This window comes from Bufo bufo, chromosome 4 (genome assembly GCF_905171765.1).
Source record: "Bufo bufo chromosome 4, aBufBuf1.1, whole genome shotgun sequence".
NCBI lineage: Eukaryota > Metazoa > Chordata > Amphibia > Anura > Bufonidae > Bufo > Bufo bufo.
This window is the reverse complement of record NC_053392.1, coordinates 265,473,414-265,494,747: the sequence shown is the minus strand read 5'-3', so window position 1 is coordinate 265,494,747 and position 21,334 is coordinate 265,473,414. Positions and strand designations below refer to the sequence as shown.

The 21,334-nt window shown below is 49.2% G+C and overlaps 1 protein-coding gene across 1 annotated transcript in view; it reads right to left on the bottom strand.

The window, feature by feature from the left end:
* Nucleotides 1-6,145, bottom strand: part of LRRC1 (leucine rich repeat containing 1) — a 229,278-nt gene extending 223,133 nt beyond the window's left edge. The window contains 1 exon segment of the mRNA XM_040428569.1: nucleotides 5,529-6,145. Within this exon segment, the coding sequence (XP_040284503.1) occupies nucleotides 5,529-5,804 (276 nt within the window). The 5' untranslated portion in view covers nucleotides 5,805-6,145.
* Between the last annotated feature and the right edge of the window lie 15,189 nt (nucleotides 6,146-21,334).

The following is a 21,334-nucleotide window of genomic DNA, read 5'->3' as shown; positions in this document are numbered from 1 at the left end:
TCCTGTTCAGGCCATATTGCTCCCTGGAAAAAGTAAGGCGTACCAGTATGCCTTAGACTTTCCCCCCACATTAATCATGCGATGCTGCCTGTGCCTGAAATGACCAACAGCAAAGCTTCATACAGTAAAGAGCTTTGCTATTGGTTTGTTTGGGCGGGCGCCGGAGCGATATAGCGCCGAGCAAGCCGGCGGGGCCGGCTCCCCGGAGTTTCTACAGTAAGGAGAGGGGGCGCGCTGGACAAGGACCCCGGAAACATGGCGGTGGAGGAGCTGAAGAGGACTCCTTAGAGGTGACAAATAGCCCCGGACATCAAGGTGACAGCAGTGTGTAGTGTAGTGTCACTGCACATCACAAACTGATGCATGTAGTGTGTGTGATGTATGTAGTGCAGTGTGTAGTGAATGCAGGCAGGATAGCCAAGTGATAAAGTACAGGGTTAAATCCACAATACTGGACTTTATCACTTGGCTATAATTGCCTGATGGTATTTAGATTAGTAATGGTTCCCCCGCATAAATATCCACCTCTTAGGCCACGTTCACCCCAGCGCTATTTATTTCTGTTACTCTGCTCCGTTAGATGAGCAGAGCAACAAAAAATAACAGAAGTGCTGGATCGGGCACGTAGGGCTGGGTTTTTGCAATACAGTCAACGTACACAAAAACCGTATACATTAACGGACGCCTCAAACAGATGCCATACTGTGGCATCTGTCACTATGGAGTTCCATTGTAAAAATAATAAATATATATATATATATATATAATATATATATACACACACACACACACACTTTTTTTGCAGAACTCTGCAGGATGGGAAAGCGTAGTGTACAACATTTTTCCATCCTGCAAAGTTCAGCAAAAAAATAAAATAAAACATGTAGGCCTGACTGGCAGGGAAGAAGCTGAACAGACTGCGCCGACTATGATGAGATCCGTTCAGTTTCCATTTAGGATCTGTCTTTTTACTAGACAAAAACGTCCTGCAGATAAGGCTTTTTTGTGTGGTCTTTCAACAGAATCTGCAACAGAGGCTCGAAACGGAAAGGGAACACACACAAATATATAAACAAAATACAAAAAGGGACAGGAAACACTTATCTTCAATGAAGCTTTGGTAGCACCAGGAACTCAGCCGAGAACCAAACACAAGCTAAGGGTCCATTCACAAGTCTGTAGAATGGGTCCGGATCCGTTCCGCAACGTTGCTGAACAAATCCAGACCCATTCATTCTCTATGGGGCCAGAAGAGATGCGGACAGCACACAGTGTGCTGTCCGCATCTCCGGAGCGCGGCCCCAATCTTCCGGTTTGCGGCTCCCGAAAAAAAAAAAAAAGAACATGTTCTATTCTTGTCCGCAATAGCGGACAAGAATAGGCAGTTCTATGGGGGTGCCGGCCGGGTGTGTGAATGGATCCTAACCATAAGTCCAACAGAAGCTATAAACCACATAGCATAGTGGGAGAAACAATAAATAGAGAAGGTTAAATGACAATGACCACAATAGCCACACCTGGGGAAAGAAGGTGTGAAAAGCACCAGAAACAACACAGACGTCATTTGATCCAAAAGGAAAACATGTCAGATCAAACCACGTGTTGACAGTCTCACAATCTCCTGCCACGGGAACATCTGTATTAGGGATCGACCGATTATCGCTTTTACCGATATTATCGGCCGATATTCAGGATTTTGACAGTTATCGGTATCGGCATCTATTTTGCCGATATTCCGATAACGTATTGGGAACACAGATCGCGCTGCTCTCAGCGCTCTCAGTGTTCCCTCAGCAGCACAGGGGAGAAGGAAGCAGTGTCTCCCTCCCCCTGTGCTGCTGCTGCTGCCAATTAGAGGAGAGAGGACAAAAGAAGGGGAGGGGCTGTGGCCACCGCTCCACCAATGAAGAGAAGTCTTTCATTAATTCATATACAGGAGGCGGGAGCTGGCTGCAGAATCACATATCCGGGTCCCGACCTCTATAAGCGGTAGCTGCGATCTGCGGTAGTTAACCCCTTAGGATCGCAGCTACCGCTCAGAGGTCGGGAGCCAACTATGTGATTCTGCAGCCATCTCCCGCCTCCTGTATATGAATTAATGAGAGATTTCTCTTCATTGGTGGCGCAGTGCGCCCCCCTCCCCCAAGCCCCCCAGTATTAATCATTGGTGGCGCAGTGTGGCCCCACCCCCATCCCAGTATTAAAAAAGTTAGTGGCGCAGTGCACCCCCCACCCAAGCCCCCCCCCCCAGTATTAATCATTGGCGGTCGATCCCTAATCTGTATGTCTCAGTACATCCGTGACACTAACATAGTAACCGTTTATAAGGCTGGAAAAAAAAAGACTTCTGTCCATCCAGTTCAACCTGTTATCCTGCATGTTGATCCAGAGGAAGGCATTCCGCATGTTTCAAGTTATCCCCTAACCTGTGGGGGCCATTAGATCTGTGGGAGTTTTATTGCTGGGACCCCCCCCCCCCTCCTAACTGATCATGAGAACAGGGAACCCGTACCCTCTGCAGTCCCCCCCTGAAATGAAGGGAGTGGCTGGTCGGGCACGCACGCAGCTAGTCCATTTATTTCTATGGGAATTCTGGCTGTATCTGGCTATCTCCGGAACTCCTATAGAAATTAATGGAGAGGCCTCACGCATGTGCGACCGGCCACTCCATTCATTTCTGGGGGTTGCACGGGATACAGGGCACCTGTTCTCATGATCGCTGGGGGTCCCAGCTGTAGGACCCCGACCGATCTAATAGTTATACCCTATCCTGTGGATAGGGGTTAACTTGAAACAACCAGAATACCCCTTTAGGTGTGTCAAAAACAGGTGTCTGGATCTGATGAGATATGCATAATAGCGCCCTTACACAGTGAGGCCAGGCAGCAGGATCCGCATGTGGATTACCAATAATTGCCAGGGCGGCACCACTAATTGGCATCTGAAACAATGGAAAGTACAGCTGAAGCCCAGCAATCACCGGTAATCCGCAAGCAGATCCTGTGACTGGCCCACACCGTGCACGGAGACCCTAAGAAGTCTTCTTGGTCACCACCCATCATCACCAAGATCACAGTGTGGGTCACTATACAACTCTCAGAAGGAATTTCCTTCCACATTGGGCATTATATAACGGGTTATGTCAGGGGGCAATCTGTGCTGCTGCCTTCATTAACACCTTCCTGTCGGTTTGCCTTTTTGTGTTAGCACAATGGGGGAGTGATTAGAATGACAGCTGATAGCATTAGGCACTTTCCATGATCCTGTGTGCTGGGAGAACACACCTCGCGGCAGGGCCTGTACTGTCAAATCTAAAGGCCTCGCCATGAGAACCTACGATCCGTGACTGGAGGATTCTTGCAAATGCTGGAAAGACTGGACTGCGGTATGTAAGTCAATGGTGATCTGTATAACACAGCAAAAATAAAATATCTGAAGGAATACATGGCCACCATGATTTGCTCACTAGATCTTCTCTGTATCAGAAATGCACATCAGCTCAACACCTTGCGTAAACTGAGCATAGCGTGATCTCCTCCTTCCAGGTGTGAAGGGAAGAACACACCATAACCCGTGAGCAGGCGTGCCTGGATACTGGGAGGAAGACCAGTACAGGCGCCGACAGTCTGCGTCACTCAAAGTGACAATGACACTGGAGAGCAGAAAGTGGCTGGGAACCATTAGAGAGCAGCTGCTCTGCAACCAATAAATAGCTAAACCTGAGCAAACAACTGCAGAAACGCTGTACAGAAGACAAGTCAGGCGGAGACAGACCTGTCACCTCAATAAACACCGTACTGGAATTACACACAGAAAATGGCCTCCCCTCCCCCACACAACAATGTGTGCCATTCCACCATAACACACTAGACACCCTACAACCAGGATAGCATCACCACAAATATACAAGACATTGTGCGCCGAACACAAAAATGACGGTGGATTTCCCTGTTTGGGGAAGTCTCCTTCACCAGGACAGAGCACTTAAAGGGGTATCCCCATCTGGGGCACTGATGATGGCATATCGCAAAGAGATTCCATCCATGTCAGATAGGTGGGACCTGCTGCTATCTCCAACACGGGACCCCTGAAGTGAACAGAAGCAGCTGCGTATGGGCGGTCACCCTCTCCGTTCCCGGAAGTCCCATAGTGGTGAAAGGAGAGGTAGACGCGCTTGTGCCATGCGCTTTCCATTCACAACTGTGGGACATCTAAGCGTGCACACTATTTTCAGAACTGCCATAGCAATTAATGAAGCGTACGCAACACATGCGAAATGCCATCAATGTCCCAGATGGGGCAACACCTTTAAAGGGAACCTGTCACCGGGATTTTGTGTCTAGAGTTGAGGACATGGGTTGCTAGATGGCCGCTAGCACATCCACAATACCCAGTCCCCATAGCTCTGTGTGCTTTTATTGTGTAAAAAAAACGATTTTATAGATATGTAAATTAACCTGAGATGTGTCCTGTCCCTGACTCATCTCACGTACAGGACTCATCTCAGGTTAATTTGCATATGTATCAAATCGGGGGGTTTTTTTTACACAATAAAAGCACACAGAGCTATGGGGACTGGGTATTGCGGATGTGCTAGCGGCCATTTAGCAACTCATGTCCTCAGCTCTATACACAAAATCCCGGTGACAGGTTCCCTGAACCCGTCGCCACGAAATTCAGTGCAATCTGCAGGCATATATTATGTTATAGAGCGGGAGGAGCTGAGCAGACTGATCAATAGATTTCCAGGAAAAGATTCAGTAGAAAATGCAAAGCTCTGCTCTTTCCGACTTTGGTTGTACACGGGGCCATCTTATTGGGGCTGACAGCTATCAATCACTGATAACACCTCCCACAAGTTTCAGTCAATCTTTCCACAAAAAGCTAAGGGGGGAGAATTTATTAAAGACCAGCATTTTATGCGGTCTTTGCCATCCTCTGAACTGGTGGATGCACTCCTCGCGATAAATGAAACGCGTCCACCGGCAGTCCGTGTGCCTAAAGAGAAATGAACGCCAGCTCAGCCAGAAAACTGGCGAAAACGTGGTGAGGCCGATGGCCCCCCCCCCCCATGCTCCTCCCTGACGGCGGAATACGATTGGCTGCTGTGGACATCTGCCCGTTTTCCTTTACACCAGATTGATAAATCTCCCCCAATCAGTATTGTGAAGAACACTTCAGAAGACACAGACTGGCTGAAAGATAAACCCTCCGCCCAGATGTCTTCTTCAGCTGGATGCCACCCAAATTCAGAGTTGTATAGTGGAGCCCTCAGCACTCCCTGGTTTAACCCTTTAGGGTGACATTCTATTTGCATATAGCAAAGGTGTCACATTCACACAGGCGCTCCCTCAGGTAAGTTCTTGTGGAAGGCCACCATGCACCTTTCACCCATCCACCTGAACACCTTCTACAGGGTCTGACGACCTCCCAGATGTCCACAATGTTGTCATGGCAACAGGCACTGCCCCCTCCACCCCTTCATGCACTTTCCCAAACTTTCCCCGAGTGGCCAGCCTGGTGCTCACCTTGGGCAGCTCCCTCAGCTGGTTGGCATCCAGTAGCAGCTCCTCCAGGCTCCGGCTGTACCTGTAGATCTCCTCGGGCACGGCCAGCAGGGAGCAGTGCCTCTTGTCCACAAGCTCCACATGACGGTTACACCGCCACAGGGGGATGCAATGGAACATCCCCGAGGAAAGTCCGAACCAGCGGCCCAGCGTGCCTATTGTGCCCTGGTCCGGGTCACTGCGGGTCACTTCCGAGCACTTTGTAGATCCACTGCTCTCCTGGTGCAACGTCACCATCCAGGTGAATTCACCACAAGTTTCCAAAGTCACGGGTCAGGCCCCCCCACGGTGCCTATCAGGTCACTACACCTCCTCCCGCTGCGTGTGGTGCAGACAATGACCCTGCGCCCGCGGGTCACTCCACCCCGGATCCCAGGAAGTAACCTGTGCGGAGAGCGTGTGGTCCTGCGTCCCTCCCCCTGCGTGGACATGTACACATGGACCGGTGTGCGAGCGCCGCCCCCTCCCCCTCTATTATCACTTCGGGGCCTCTCCCGCCCTCCTCAGGCCTCGGTGACGTCCGCGTGTCCCCGCCCTTCCCGGCTCTGGTATCAGCGCTCCGGGCTCACACTGTGTCTCCTGGAGGGAGGAGGCGACGGCTGGAGCGGGGCTCGGCCTGAGTCACAATGGGAGGCGAGGCCTTCCCTGACAGGACCCTGCAGCCGCCACAACACCTGACTCCAGCCCAGTGACAGACACCGGCTGTGTTGTGTCCCCGGAGAGTGTGTCTAGTCACACTGACTGTGTTCTCACAGTGTCTGTAGATACAGTGGGAGAGGGTGTGCTGTCACCTGGTGTGTGTGTGTTCTGTCACCTGGTGTGTGTGTGTGTGTGTGCTGTCACCTGGTGTGTGTGTGCGCTGTGACCTGATGTGTGTGTGCGCTGTGACCTGATGTGTGTGTGCGCTCTGTCACCTGGTGTGTGTGTGCGCTGTGACCTGATGTGTGTGTGCGCTGTGACCTGATGTGTGTGTGCGCTGTGACCTGATGTGTGTGTGCGCTCTGTCACCTGGTGTGTGTGTGTGTGTGTGCGCTCTGTCACCTGGTGTGTGTGTGTGTGTGCGCTCTGTCACCTGGTGTGTGTGTGCGCGCTGTCACCTGGTGTGTGTGTGTGCGCGCTGTCATCTGATGTGTGTGTGTGTGCGCTCTGTCACCTGATGTGTGTGTGTGCGCGCTGTCACCTGGTGTGTGTGTGTGCGCTCTGTCACCTGATGTGTGTGTGTGCGCGCTGTCACCTGGTGTGTGTGTGTGCGCGCTGTCACCTGGTGTGTGTGTGTGTGCGCTCTGTCACCTGGTGTGTGTGTGCGCTCTGTCACCTGGTGTGTGTGTGTGCGCTCTGTCACCTGGTGTGTGTGTGTGTGTGTGCGCTCTGTCACCTGGTGTGTGTGACAAACGGAAAGCCAAAACGCGGGTGTAAAAGTAGACTTATTTGTGTAACTACACAGACACACACATCCGAAATATCCAGTCCCCATAGCTCTGTGTGCTTTTATTGTGTGAAAAAATCGATTTGATACATATGCAAATTAACCTGAGATGAGTCCTTTATGTGACTCATCTCAGGGACAGGACTCATCTCAGGTTAATTTGCATATGTATCAAATCGTTGGGTTTTTTTTACACAATAAAAGCACACAGAGCTATGGGGACTGGGTATTGCGGATGTGCTAGCGGCCATCTAACGACCCATGTCCTCAGCTCTATACACAAAATCCCGGTGACAGGTTCCCTTTAAGTTTCCAGTCCACCCCTGGCACCATCACCTGGTGTGTTTGCTGTCACCTGGTGTGTGTTGTTGCAGGGAGTGGTGTCTGTGTAGTTACACAAATAAGGCTACTTTCAATCCAGCGTTTTGGCTTTCCGTTTGTGAGATCCGTTCAGGGCTCTCACAATCGGTCCAAAACTGATCAGTTTTCCCCTAATGCATTCTGAATGGAAAAGGATCCGCTCAGAATGTATCAGTATGCCTCCGTTCCGTCTCTATTCCTCTTTGGAGGCGGGCGCCAAAACTGTGCCTGCAGCATTTTGGTGTCCGTCTGACGAAACTGAGCCAAACGGATCTGTCCTGGCACACAATGTAAGTCAATGGAGACGGATCCGTTTTCTATGACACAATCTGGCACAATAGAAAACGGATCCGTCCTCCATTGACTTTCAATGGTGTTCAAGACGGATCCGTCTTGGCTATGTTAAAGATAATACAAATTGATCCGTTCTGAGCGGATGCAAGGCGGATCTGCATTAAACGCGAGTGTGAAAGTAGCCTAATGTGTGCTGTGTCCTAGTGTGTGTATGTTTTGTGTGTGTTGTTACACTAGTAATGTGTGCTGTATACTGGTACTGTATGCGTGTTGTTCCTAGATGAGTGTGTAGTTACACAAGTAATGTGTGCTGTGACCTGGAAGACATCCGTATGATATTGGTATGTCCATTCCGCAACAGATACACTACTCACAAAATGTTAGGGATATTTGGCTTTCAGGTGAAATTTATGGAAAATGTGTAGGGCAGTTCTGTATTGACTAGACACACCTCGTCTGGTGACAACAGTGACTGATGCTTAGCGCTCTCCTTGACGTCTCCAACATTGTTGGCGGCCATCATTTCTGCTCAGCATGAAGCGACTTTCATCAATAAACAGCACTGAGGCTCACTGGTCCCTCGTCCAGTGTAGATGCTCCCTGGCCCATGCAAGACGATGACACTGTCACCGCCAGCTCTCTGAGAAGGGCTGACAGACGTTCTTCTGTACCTCTTGCATGATGTTCTTTGTTTTGGTTTCACATTCTCATCTCCTTTCCTTCTCCCAGCTGTCATCTATTTACACTGATTGCCTTCCTTTATATTCCCTCCCATACTGCCTCACTTTGCGGTTTATACTTCTTCCTGGATGAGTTGTTCACTGCTGGATGCTCCTCCTGATTCCTCAGATAAGTCTGTTTCCTTTATTTGTGTTTACTTGCTGGCTTGATTGTAGGTGACCCTGACTCCGTTCGTATTAAGTGCAGGGAGCCGGTGGTCGTGTCCCCTCACTATTATAGGGTTTTCAGGTGTCAGATAGTATAAGGTCTGTGGACATGCAATCCTCTACCATAAAGATCTTTGCATGGGCTTAGCAGTCAGGGAGAGCTCTAGGGGTTTTATAGGGCTCACCCATATGCTCCTTAGTTTGGGATCAAGCCAGTCGGATGTTTATTTATAAGTTCCAGCTTTCTGCAACACCATCCGTGATATTATAAACCGCCATAACCGTCTTAAGCATGGATCCGGTTTCAGCCTTGATCGATCTCCGTAAAACTGTGTCTCAGTTTCAGATGACCGGTTCTGCTTGCGTTCATGGAGTTTGTTCCGAGCCTAAGATCTCGCTTCCGGATACGTTCTCCGGGGGTAGTGAGAATTTTGTTCGCTTTAGAGAGGCTTGCAAACTCCATTTTCGCCTACTTCCTCATTCCTCTGGTGATGAGGAGCAGAGGGTGGGGATCATCATCTCGCTGCTCAGGGATAACTCTCAGTCTTGGGCCTTTCCGCTGCCGGTGGGGGCACGGCCCCTCCGATCGGTGGATGAATTTTTTGTAGCCCTGGAGCAGATATATGATGACCCGGATCGTATTGCTCTGGCTGAATCTAAACTGCGTCTTTTAGGCCAGGGTAAACAGTCCGCAGAGATATATTGTTCTAAATTTCAGAGATGGGCAGCTGATACTGGTTGGAATGATGCTGCACTCCTGTCACGGAACCATGAACCAGACGTACAACAAGGGATAAGTGAAAATAAGAAGGCTTTATTGAAAATAAAGCTGTAAAGCAAAAGTCCAAACGGATGGCGAAACCGAAGCAGAGTCTTTGCGAAGCCAGAGGTCAGGAACCAGAAGGGTAGTCAGACGAAGCCAGGATCAGGAACCAGCAGGGTAGTCAGACGAAGCCAGGATCAGGAACCAGCAGGGTAGTCGGACGAAACCAGGATCAGGAACCAGAAGCAGCAGCAGTCAAGAAGCATGTGAACACAGGAGGACCAAGCAAGGAACTGAAGCCACAGACCTCCTATATATGAGCTAGGCATCCAGCTCCTCCCAGTGGGAAGGAGGAGCCGCAGGGTGGGAGGCTACAAGAAACCCAGAAACCAAGATGGCCGCCAGCACATGTCAAACGAAGGAGAACAGCAAGAAGGTAAGACCATGACAACTCCGAAGTCAATTTTGCCATGGTCTTTCAGAGGGATTGAAAGATGCATTTGCCTTTCATGAGAGACCTGCCTCGTAGGAGTCTGCCATGTCTCTAGCTGTTTGTATCGACAGGCGTCTTAGAGAGAGAGGAGAGACCACTCCTTCCTGTCATATTCAGTCCAAGGACAGTGGGGGCGGTCTCATTCAGCGCGCAGGGGCCTCAGTCTCTTTCAATTCCCTCTGAGCAGGAGGCCATGCAGCTGGGTTTGCTTGCCTCTGAAAGTAGAGGATTCAGCTCTCAGAGGAGGGTTTGTTTCTGTTGTGGGGGTATAAATCATTTGGCAAATGTTTGCCCCTCTAGGAGATTCAGGGAGTTTTCTGAGGGTAATAAAGAAACAAGCAGAAAAAAACCCTCTAAAAACTTTCCATCTGTTACTATTGGCAAGGTTGATGCGGAAATTGAAGGGTTGCCGTTTGCTTGTAGTTCCCGTTTTGTCCTACCTGCCAGGGTGGCGCTAGATAGCAAGAACATTGTTTGTGAGATTTTTGTAGATAGTGGAGCAGCTGTCAATCTCATTGATAATTGAGGATTTTACTAAGTCATGACGTAAAGTCATGATTTTATGAAGGACACGGAGGCGAGTATTTGCTTAACTCTTTCTTTACTGAAAATTTAGCAGCAAAGACAATTAAAGAAAAACCATCAGAGTAACCATGGTAACAACTCCACCCCTTCAGTCCTTATATAAGGAGCATCACTGGCCGGACACCTCCTCTTTCTTTGCGATCTTCAAACAGCGAGATCTGAAACGGACAACAGCAGCCGGAACCTCAGCCGCGGAACAATCAAAACGGCACCCCTGGTCGGTGAGAATCTGATGACAATCGGGAAATCAACCTGGAAGGGAGAAAAAGAAACACATCATGGTAGAAAAACTACACAAAAAACGGTTTGTTTTCTTAGACAATTACCACCGCCTAACTAACCCCCCAGTGCATAAGGAACAATAGATAAAATAATATCATACATTAAATATAAGAGAAAAAAGGAACACCACAGACCAGATAGGAGGGCGAAAGCAAAGGGAGGGAAATACTCGCCTCCGTGTCCTTCATAAAATCATGACTTTACGTCATGACTTAGTAAAATCCTCAATTTTATATCAGGACACGGAGGCTCATATTTGCAAGTTTAAAGCTGAGCAATGACGGAGGTAAAAACATGAGGATCAGGTCTGAAATAGAATTCCCGAAAGGTAGAGACTCGGGACCAATCTGCCAGCTTCAAGACATACTCCAAACGGGCTCCGGCCACTGACATTGAGGTAGCCGCTGCCCCACGTACCGAATGTGCGGTAAATATGGAAGTGTCAACCCCCGAGAGAGAAAGAATCCACTTCACCCACCGGGAAAGCGTAACGCTGGTTACCGGAGCAAAAGGGCGCCGAAAAGAAATGAACAATTGAGGGGAATCCCCAGAGCGAAAAGATAAGGTGCGAGACTCGTATTCCCTTAAGCATGCAACGGGGCACAGTTGCAGAGAAGAAGGAAAAGACGGAAAAGTAACCGACTTAATACCAGTTTTCGTGCAACGAGATATGTTGAACATAACGCCTTGCGGAGTAAAATAACGCGCAACAATGTCCAAAGCTCGGACGTCCGAGACGCGCTTACACGACACCAAACAAAGAAGGGTCACTAACTTGGCTGAGAGTTGCCGAAGAGACAGTAAAGAGTTGAGGGGCCAACCTTCCAAGAAATGGAGAACTGTAGCGACATCCCAAGTGGTAGAGAAACGAGGTCTAGGAGGACGCGACAGGCGAGACCCCCGTAACAATCTACAAACCAAAGGGTGTTGGCCGGCGGGGCAACCGTCAAAACCGGAATGTCTGGAGGAAATAGCGGAGCGGTACACGTTTAATGTACGGTAAGCTTTACCCGCCTCAAAGAGTGAAGTGAGGAATTGAAGAATAGCGGCTACAGGGGATCCAAGTTCCGTGAACCGCACCAACGAACCCAGACGTCCCACGCAGACTGATAGGCTCGTCTAGTGCCTGGAGCCCAAGCTGACTCCAACAGCTGCCTGGTTGCTGCCGAAAATTGTGAGGAATCCCAGGAACCCCTGAAACTCGGCAAGCTAGAAGCTGCAAGGATCCGTCTAGCAGGAGTGGATGTTGGCAACCGTAAGGGTCGAGCAGCAGCTGAGGAAAAAACGGTAGAAGCCGACGTACCTCCGTGAGAAGATTCAGCAACTGTGGAAACCAAGATTGCGTCTGCCAAAAGGGAACTAACAGTACTAACTGCGCTTGTTGGCGGCGAACCTTAGCGAGTACACGAGGAATCAGTGCGAATGGGGGAAAAGCATAGTGGAGAGATTCGCTCCAGTTCTGGAGGAAGGCATCTACGGCTTCCGCTTGCGGATCTGGACGCCAACTGAAGTACCTGGGTAGCTGAGTATTCAGGCGTGACGCAAACAAATCGATGCAAAACGGGCCCCAAAGAGATACAATATCTTGGAAGACCCTCGGATCCAACCTCCAGTCGCTGGAGTCCGAAATGTAACGAGAACTCCAATCGGCTAAGGTGTGGAGGCCTGGAATGTATTCCGCCACCACCGAAATTCTGTTGGAAAGACAAAACTCCCAAAAGTCTTTGGCCAGACAAGACAAAAGCCTGGACCGAGTTCCCCCTAGGCAGTTCACGTACCGGACAGCAGAGACATTGTCCATACGTAGGCGAATACACGCCCGAACCGAACCCTGAGCGAAACTGCGGATCGCAAAGGAACCTGCTAAGAGCTCGAGGGCATTGATGTGAAGACGAGCCTCCTCCGGAGACCACGCTCCACCCGTGGAGACTCCCTGACAGTGTGCTCCCAACCCCATCAGACTGGTGTCGGACTCGATAACCATATCTGGATGCGGGCCGAAAATGGCCCGGCCGTTCCATACTGACAAATTGTGTATCCACCAAATCTACTCGTCTCTGGTCTCCGAATCCAAGACCAGAGTATCTGAGTATGAGGCTCCCGCTCTCAGGTGAGCAATTTTTAGTCTCTGTAGAGCACGATAATGGAGGGGAGCTGGGAATATCGCCTGAATGGAAGAAGTGAGAAGACCGATCAGGCGAGCCAGGTGTCGGAGGGATAACTGTGGGAGCAATAACGCATGATGAATCTCTTTGCGGATCGTCTTGACTTTGGCTAAGGGAAGACTGAGGGATTGATCCAAAGAGTTTATGGCAAAACCCAGGAACTCTACCGTGGTGGCTGGTGTGAGGCACGACTTCTCCACATTGAGAATAAAACCTAGCCCCTGAAGAAGGGATTTGGCCATCTCCAAGTGATCTAACAGAAGGGAAGGATTCTGGGCCATGATCAGGATGTCGTCTAAATAGATGATTAGACGCACCCCTCTCGCTCTGAGCCAAGCCACTACCGGTTTCAAGAGTTTTGTAAAACACCACGGAGCGGAGGATAGGCCAAACGGGAGGCAAGTAAACCTCCATGTCTGACCGTTCCATAAAAACTGAAGGAGATTTCGGGACGAAAGAGCTATTGGAACTGTAAGGTACGCATCCTTCAGATCCAACTTGACGAACCAGTCTCTTGGAAGAAGCATATCTCTCAGAAGATGGATGCCCTCCATTTTGAAATGTCTGTAGCGAACGAAGACATTCAAATGTTTGAGATTTATGACCGGTCGGAACTGGCCACCTTTCTTCTGTACCAGAAAGATGCTGCTCAGTACCCCCAAGTGAGGCTCGGGAGACAACTCTATAGCTCCTTTGAATAGAAGGGACGAAAGTTCTGCATGTAAGAGCGTTTGGTTTGAGACTGGACCCCATAGAATAGCGGGAAGGTTTGATGGGGTGGATACCAGTTCGATGGTAAAACCCCGGACCGTAGAGAGAACCCACTGGTCTGAGGTGATCTTTGACCACACATGGGAAAAGAGACGGAGTCTTCCCCCAACTTGTTGGGGAAACAGAGACGACACACACGGACGACTTACCATATGGGCGTCTAGACCCAGAAGCGCCTCGGAACCCTCTGAAGCGAGAAGGACCTCCGCGGGACGGGAAGAAGCTAGGTTGGTACTTGGAATCCTGCAGCGACTGGCGGTAATTGAAGGAGCCACGGCCCGTGCCTCTGGGCTGGAAATTGGTTCGGCCAGACAGTCGGCCCCTAAGATTGCCGGCCCTGGAGGAAAAACGCGTCTGGAAAATGCGGCGCATGGAGCTTTGCGCCTTATCAAGGGCCGTAAAGGCCCCAACATACTTTCCCAATTCTTTTATGAACGGGTCTCCAAAGAGGAGACCTTGTGCCTCTTTCCCGGGTTCTGACAGGGATAAATTGGCCAATTTGGGCTCAATCTTCATTAATATGGCCTTTCTCTCAATGGCAATTGAAGTATTTACATTGCCAGTCAGACAAATAGCTCTTTGGGCCCAACCACTGAGAGCCTCAGGGTCAACTTGTGTGCCCGCTGCCTTAGCACATTCAGCGAGATCAAAGATTTTAGCCAATGGCCCGGTCAAATCAAGCAGCTTGTCTTGGCAAGCTTTCAATGCCGAGTCCAACCCCTTGCGCGGGTTGAACCCCGTTTTAGCAAGAAACTGAACCACTTTAGGGTCTACGCTGGGGGTTTCACATATCTTGTGCGGAATCAGAGGTCGCGGCCATTCCGCCCGTAGTTTACTGCGAGCCTCTTTGGATAGGGGAGTACGGATCCTTGCTTCCAGATACTGAGCCACGTGAGTGGCGGGAAGCCATTCTGAGGACCTCGGATGATGTAATTGGTCAGGGTCGAACAGAGGGTCACCCATGGGATCCAGGATTGCATCTTTGTCAGACACTAAAGGGTCAATACCTGTCCCCGTTACATTAGACGGGACATCCTCAATAGCAGGATCAACTGCCACATCAATTAAATCATCCTCCCCAGACTGGTGGGGGTAATCATCATAAGCCTCCTCAACAGACTCTGCGTCTGAATCAGAAACCGCCTCCGGTTGAGACCGAGCGGTTTTCCATGATCGCACCCTTTCTGCCGGGCGCGGGTTAGCTCTTTTGCGCGACTTAAACGCGCATTCATTAGATGGGACAGAGCCCACATTCACATGTGTTCTGGAGGCAGGAGGGGGCATGTCAGTAATAGATTGAGCCCTCAGGGCCTGGGAGATAGATTGTGATAAGGACACTGACACCGAGCCCATAGCAGCTACTATAGCATCAGAAATAGACTGCTGTAAGCTAGCAGCCTGTACCTCCTGAGCAGAGGCTTCATTAACCCCAGGTGGAGGGACTGGTGACACATGACCAGAGTGTCTCGCCTGAATAGAGCTGGCCGGGACACAGGGACGTTAGACATGATGGAATAGGACTATCTGGAGGAGTAAGTCACCCCTACAGATAGAAATATAACGACGCTGAAAGAAGAACTGTACTGATGAATCCGGAGAGATGAACTGAGAGGAACGGAGCCGCAGCGATGCAGAGCAGCGACGAGACTCCTCCCCTTCACCAGAACCTCCAATGAGGTGAACGGAGACAAACGACGGAGGCCGAGAATCTCGCTCAGTATCGCGAGATCTCGGCGCCTGAAGAGAACTGCGTCGCAAAAGCCCGGGAAAACGGAGCGGGAACAAGGACAAAGGTAATGAAGAAGGAAGGGGGGAGGGGGGAAAGGAACCAGTAAAATGGCCGAGACACCCCTTAAGGGAAAAACAGCCTAAATCGGAACACCGGAATGAGGGGGAGCCTAACAATGCGCCGACAGCGCGAATAGGCAGAGAAAACAGATAACAGCTAAGCGATTAACCCCCAAAGGTAGGGAATGAAATATATAGGATAGAGAGAAAAATAGAGGAAGAAAAGTCCTCCAGCAAGGGACTAGGATAGAAATACAGCGCAACTAAGGTATATTAATAAAATATAAGTACAAAGAAGTATAGATATATATAAAATCCAGTAAATGAAACAGCATGTAAAATCATCCACTTATCTGAGCTGGAGCAGCAAAGAAAGAGGAGGTGTCCGGCCAGTGATGCTCCTTATATAAGGACTGAAGGGGTGGAGTTGTTACCATGGTTACTCTGATGGTTTTTCTTTAATTGTCTTTGCTGCTAAATTTTCAGTAAAGAAAGAGTTAAGCAAATATGAGCCTCCGTGTCCTGATATAAAATCAATTTGCTATAACACATGGTTTCCAGGTGTGCACTTTGGGAAAGGATATACCTGTTTTTGCTATCGATTCCGCTCCACTTTCTCAAAAATCGTTAAAGGGCATAGTTCACAATATCCGTTTGACTGTGGGTGATGCTCATGTTGAGGATATGTCATGTTTCGTCCTAAGCGGATTACCTACTCCTCTAGTGTTGGGGCTACCCTGGCTCACTAAACATAACCCCACCATTGATTGGCAAGCAAGGCAAATAAATGGTTGGAGTGAGTTTTGCTGAGAGAATTACCTCACAGCGTCTCTTTCAGAGGTTTCTACCAAGACTGTGCCATCTTTTCTCTCTGAATTTTCAGATGTGTTTTCCGAGAGTGGTGTCCAGGAGTTGCCCCCTCACCGGGAGTACGACTGCCCTATTAATCTCATCCCAGGCGCCAAGCTGCCAAAATCACGACTATACAATCTCTCCCAACCTGAAAGAGTCGCTATGCGTACTTATATCTCTGAGAGCCTGAGAAAGGGACACATCCGACCCTCGAAGTCCCCTGTTGCTGCTGTTTTGTTTTTTTTTGTTAAGAAAAAAGATGGTTCTTTAAGACCATGTCTGGATTTCAGGGAGCTAAACTGTATCACAATTCGTGACCTTATCCGCTTCCTCTGATCCCGGACCTGTTTAACCAGATTGTTGGGGCTAAAGTTTTTTCTAAGTTGGATTTAAGAGGGGCATACAACCTAGTCAGGGTCAGGGAAGGGGACGAATGGAAGACGGCCTTCAATACCCCTGAGGGCCATTTCGAGAATTTGGTTATGCCCTTTGGTTTGATGAATGCTCCAGCCGTCTTCCAACATTTTGTGAACAGCATTTTTTATCATTTAATAGGGAAATTTGTACTGGTGTATCTAGATGACATTTAAATTTTTTCTCTTGATTTCAAAACTCATAGGGACCACCTACGTCAGGTCTTGCTCATTCTGCGGGAGAATAAATTGTACGCTAAACTGGAAAAATGTGTGTTTGCGGTTCCAGAGATTCAATTTCTGGGTTTTCTTCTCTCCGCTTCTGGTTTTCGCATGGACCCTGAGAAGGTCCGTGCTGTGCTTGATTGGAAGCTTCCTGAGAATCAGAAGGCGCTGATGCGGTTTTTGGGTTTTGCCAATTATTACAGAAAGTTCCTTTTGAATTATTCCTCTGTTGTTAAGTCACTCACTGATATGACTAAAAAGGGGGTAGATTTTTCCTCCTGGTCGGTAGATGCGCTTAAGGCTTCCGCTCCCATCTTGGTACAACCTGATGTCTCTCCTACCTTTCATTGTTGAGGTGGACGCTTCTGAGGTGGGTGTGGGTGCGGTCTTATCTCAGGGTCCCTCTCCTGCCAAATGGCGACCGTGTGCTTTTTTTCTCAAGGAAACTCTCCTCCGCAGAGAGAAATTACGATGTGGGAGATAGGGAGTTGTTGGCCATCAAATTAGCTTTTGAGGAATGGCGCCATTAGCTAGAGGGAGCCAGACACCTTATTACCGTGTTTACCGACCATAAGAATCTGGCCTACTTGGAATCAGCCAAGCGTCTGAACCCGAGACAGGCCAGATGGTCTTTATTCTTTTCTAGGTTTAATTTTGTTGTAGCGTTCCGCCCTGGGGTTAAAAATGTGAAGGCTGATGCCCTGTCACGTTGTTTTCTGGGAGGGGGGAACTTTGAAGACCCGGGTCCCATTTTGGCTGAAGGGGTGGTCGTCTCTGCTCTTTATCCTGATTTGGAGGCAGAGGTTCAGGCAGCCCAGGCAGAGGCTCCTGATCTTTGTCCTCCTGGGAGGTTGTTTGTGCCTCTCGCTTTACGACACAAGGTTTTTAAGGAGCACCACGATACTGTCCTTGCTGGGCACCCGGGGTGTAGAGCCACAGTGGATCTCATTGCTCAGAGATGCTGGTGGCCGGCTCTTCGTAAGACGGTTGAGGGTTTTGTGGCAGCCTGCGAGACTTGCGCTCGTGCCAAGGTGCCTCATTCACGGCCATTGGGTTCTCTCCTCCCGTTACCCATTCCTTCCCGTCCTTGGACGCATCTGTCCATGGACTTCATTACGGACCTGCCTCGTTCCTCGGGGACGACTGTGATTCTGGTAGTAGTGGCCCGTTTTAGCAAAATGGCGCATTTCATTCCCTTTCCTGGGTTACCCAATGCTAAGACGCTGGCGCAAGCATTTGTTGATCACATTGTCAAATTGCATGGCATTCCTTCAGACATCGTTTCTGATAGGGGCACGCAATTTGTTTCCAGATTCTGGAAGGCCTTCTGTTCTCGCTTGGGGGTTCGGTTGTCGTTCTCTTCTGCTTTTCACCCGCAGTCGAATGGCCAGACCGAACGCGTAAATCAGAATCTGGAGACATATCTGCGCTGTTTTGTGGCAGAGAATCAGGAGGATTGGTGTTCTTTTTTGTCCCTTGCTGAGTTTGCTTTAAATAACCGTCGCCAGGAGTCCTCTGATAAGTCACCATTTTTTGGTGCATATGGGTTTCATCCGCAGTTTGGGACGTTCTCTGGAGAGGGTTCTTCTGGTTTACCTGATGAGGAGAGATTTTCCTTGTCTTTGTCATTTATTTGGCAAAAGATTCAGGGTAATCTGAAGAGGATGAGTGAGAGATATAAGCGTGTGGCGGATAAGAGACGTGTGCCTGGTCTGGACCTGAATGTGGGTGATCTGGTGTGGTTGTCTACAAAGAATATCAAACTGAAGGTTCCCTCCTGGAAGTTGGGTCCTAAGTTTATTGGGCCTTACAAGATCTTGTCCGTCATCAATCCCGTTGCCTTCCGTCTTGATCTTCCTCAGACTTGGAAGAGCCATAATGTTTTTCACAGGTCCCTATTAAAACCATATGTCCAACCCACTGTACCCTCCTCTTTGCCTCCTCCTCCGATTGTTGTTGATGGTAATCTTGAATTTCAGGTCTCTAGGATTGTGGATTCTCGCATTATCCCCGGTTCTCTCCAGTACCTCATTCATTGGGAAGGTTATGGTCCTGAGGAGAGGATGTGGGTCCCAGTGGCGGACATTAAGGCCACTCGTCTCATCAGGGCTTTCCATAGGTCCCATCCTGAGAAGGTGGGCTCTGAGTGTCCAGAGTCCACTCGTAGAGGGAGGGGTACTGTCACCCCCAGCTCTCTGAGAAGGGCTGACACGTTCTTCTGTACCTCTTGCATGATGTTCTTTGTTTTGGTTTCACATTCTCATGTCTTTTCCTTCTCCCAGCTGTCATCTATTTACACTGATTGCCTCCCTTTATATTCCCTCCCATACTGCCACACTTTGCGGTTTATACTTCTTCCTGGATGAGTTGTTCACTGCTGGATGCTCCTTCTCCTGATTCCTCAGATAAGTATGTTTCCTTTATTTGTGTTTACTTGCTGGCTTGATTGTAGGTGACCCTGACTCTGTCCGTATTAAGTGCAGGGAGCCGGTGGTCGTGTCCCCTCACTATTATAGGGTTTTCAGGTGTCAGATAGTATAAGGTACGTGGACATGCAATCCTCTACCATAAAGATCTTTGCATGGGCTTGGCAGTCAGGGAGAGCTCTAGGGGTTTTATAGGGCTCACCCATATGCTCCTTAGTTTGGGATCAAGCCAGTCGGATGTTTATTTATAAGTTCCAGCTTTCTGCAACACCATCCGTGACAGACACCTGTGGTCAGGAACTCTTGCAGGTCATCTAGCACGCAGACCATGCTGATGTAACCAGTTTTGAATGGTCTGAGGTGACACTTGGGAGCCTCTCACCTCCATTAAATGTGCCTGGAGTTGTGTGGCATTCATCATCTAGTTCCACAGGGCATTGTTCACAACTAAGCGGTCATCAGTTTGGTATGTGTCCAAAGGATGTCCACTTCTATGCCTTTCTGTGACTCTTCCAGTCTCTCTGTATCTCTGCTGCAACCTGCTGATGACACTCTTACCTCAGTGGCCACTTCCATCTGAGAGCATCCTGATTGAAGCCTCGCAATGGCAAGGTACTGTTGAGCAATTGTTAGGTGTCGTCTTGGTCTCATGATGTCAAAATTAGAACCGCATGATGAGGAGGACAAGGGACACTGACAGGCCCTATAAACATATTTTGATATTCCTATGCAGTCATAGGTCTATTAAAGTGTATTCAAATTATATAAGAGTACCCCCTGTCCGCATTGTAAACCATGTAAAAACTTTATATTCATCTGTCAATCATTTTCCTTTGTGCCCAAGGGGCGTTTTTTCTCCTACCTTCCTGCCCAGCCGCGCCCCAACTGTCGATTCCTACCGCCGCCCAGCTCATTATTATTCACTGCGCTGGGCGGCTCTTACATTCCCCGATCCTGTCAGATCCCGCGCATACCCGAGGAGAGATCAGGCGCAGCAGGAGACCCAGAGAGCAGCCGCATAGAAGAAAACGGGCATGCGCCGGATCTGACAGGATCGGGGAATGTAAGAGCCGCCCAGCGCAGTGAATAATAATGAGCTGGGCAGCAGTAGGAATCGACAGTTGGGGCGCGGCTGGGCATGAAGGTAGGAGAAAAAACGCCCCTTGGGCATAAAGAAAGGTGATTGACAGATGGATATAACGTTGTTTTTACATGGTTTACAATGCGGACAGGGGGTACTCTTATATCCTTGGAATACACTTTAATAGATCTATGACTGCATAGGAATTACTAAATATATATACAAACGGAAAATGCAAATGTGATCGCACACTACATCCAGCACTCTGCCCTCCATGCTGGATGAGACATTGGTTTATATTTTGGCCAAAGCATAGTAAGCCACTCACCGCGTCAAGGCTGTCTCATGAGTGGTCCCTAACTCTTGTTCCTACCTGTTCATGGGCCATGACAGCCACATAAAATCCAGGGAATGCAGGTCAGCATGCAAGCCAGGAGAAGTATATGGTAGGTTCAGCATGCATGTTGGTACTTGCATCCCTGGATCCGATGAAAGCTGTAATGGCACCGGACGGGGTTACAAGCAAAGTGTACTTGGCTTGCATGCTGACCTGCATTCCCTGGATTTTATGTGGCTGTCATGGCCCATGAACAGGTAGGAACAAGAGTTAGGGACCACTCATGAGACAGCCTTGACGCGGTGAGTGGCTTACTATGCTTTGGCCAAAATATAAACCAATGTCTCATCCAGCATGGAGGGCAGAGTGCTGGATGTAGTGTGCGATCACATTTGCATTTTCCGTTTGTATATGTATTTCGCCATAGTGATGTGCACCTGCAGCAGGTTGTGCTGACCCAACCCCTTATTATTTTTTTCTTTGTAGTATATATTGGAGGCGTGGCGATCTCCTTGGAGTCATTGCACACCTGACCAGTTAATCTGTCCTTGAGGCTGGTTTTAAAGTCAGTATAAAACTGAGTCTGCTTGTATAGAACCTACCATTAGCCATCTGGCTC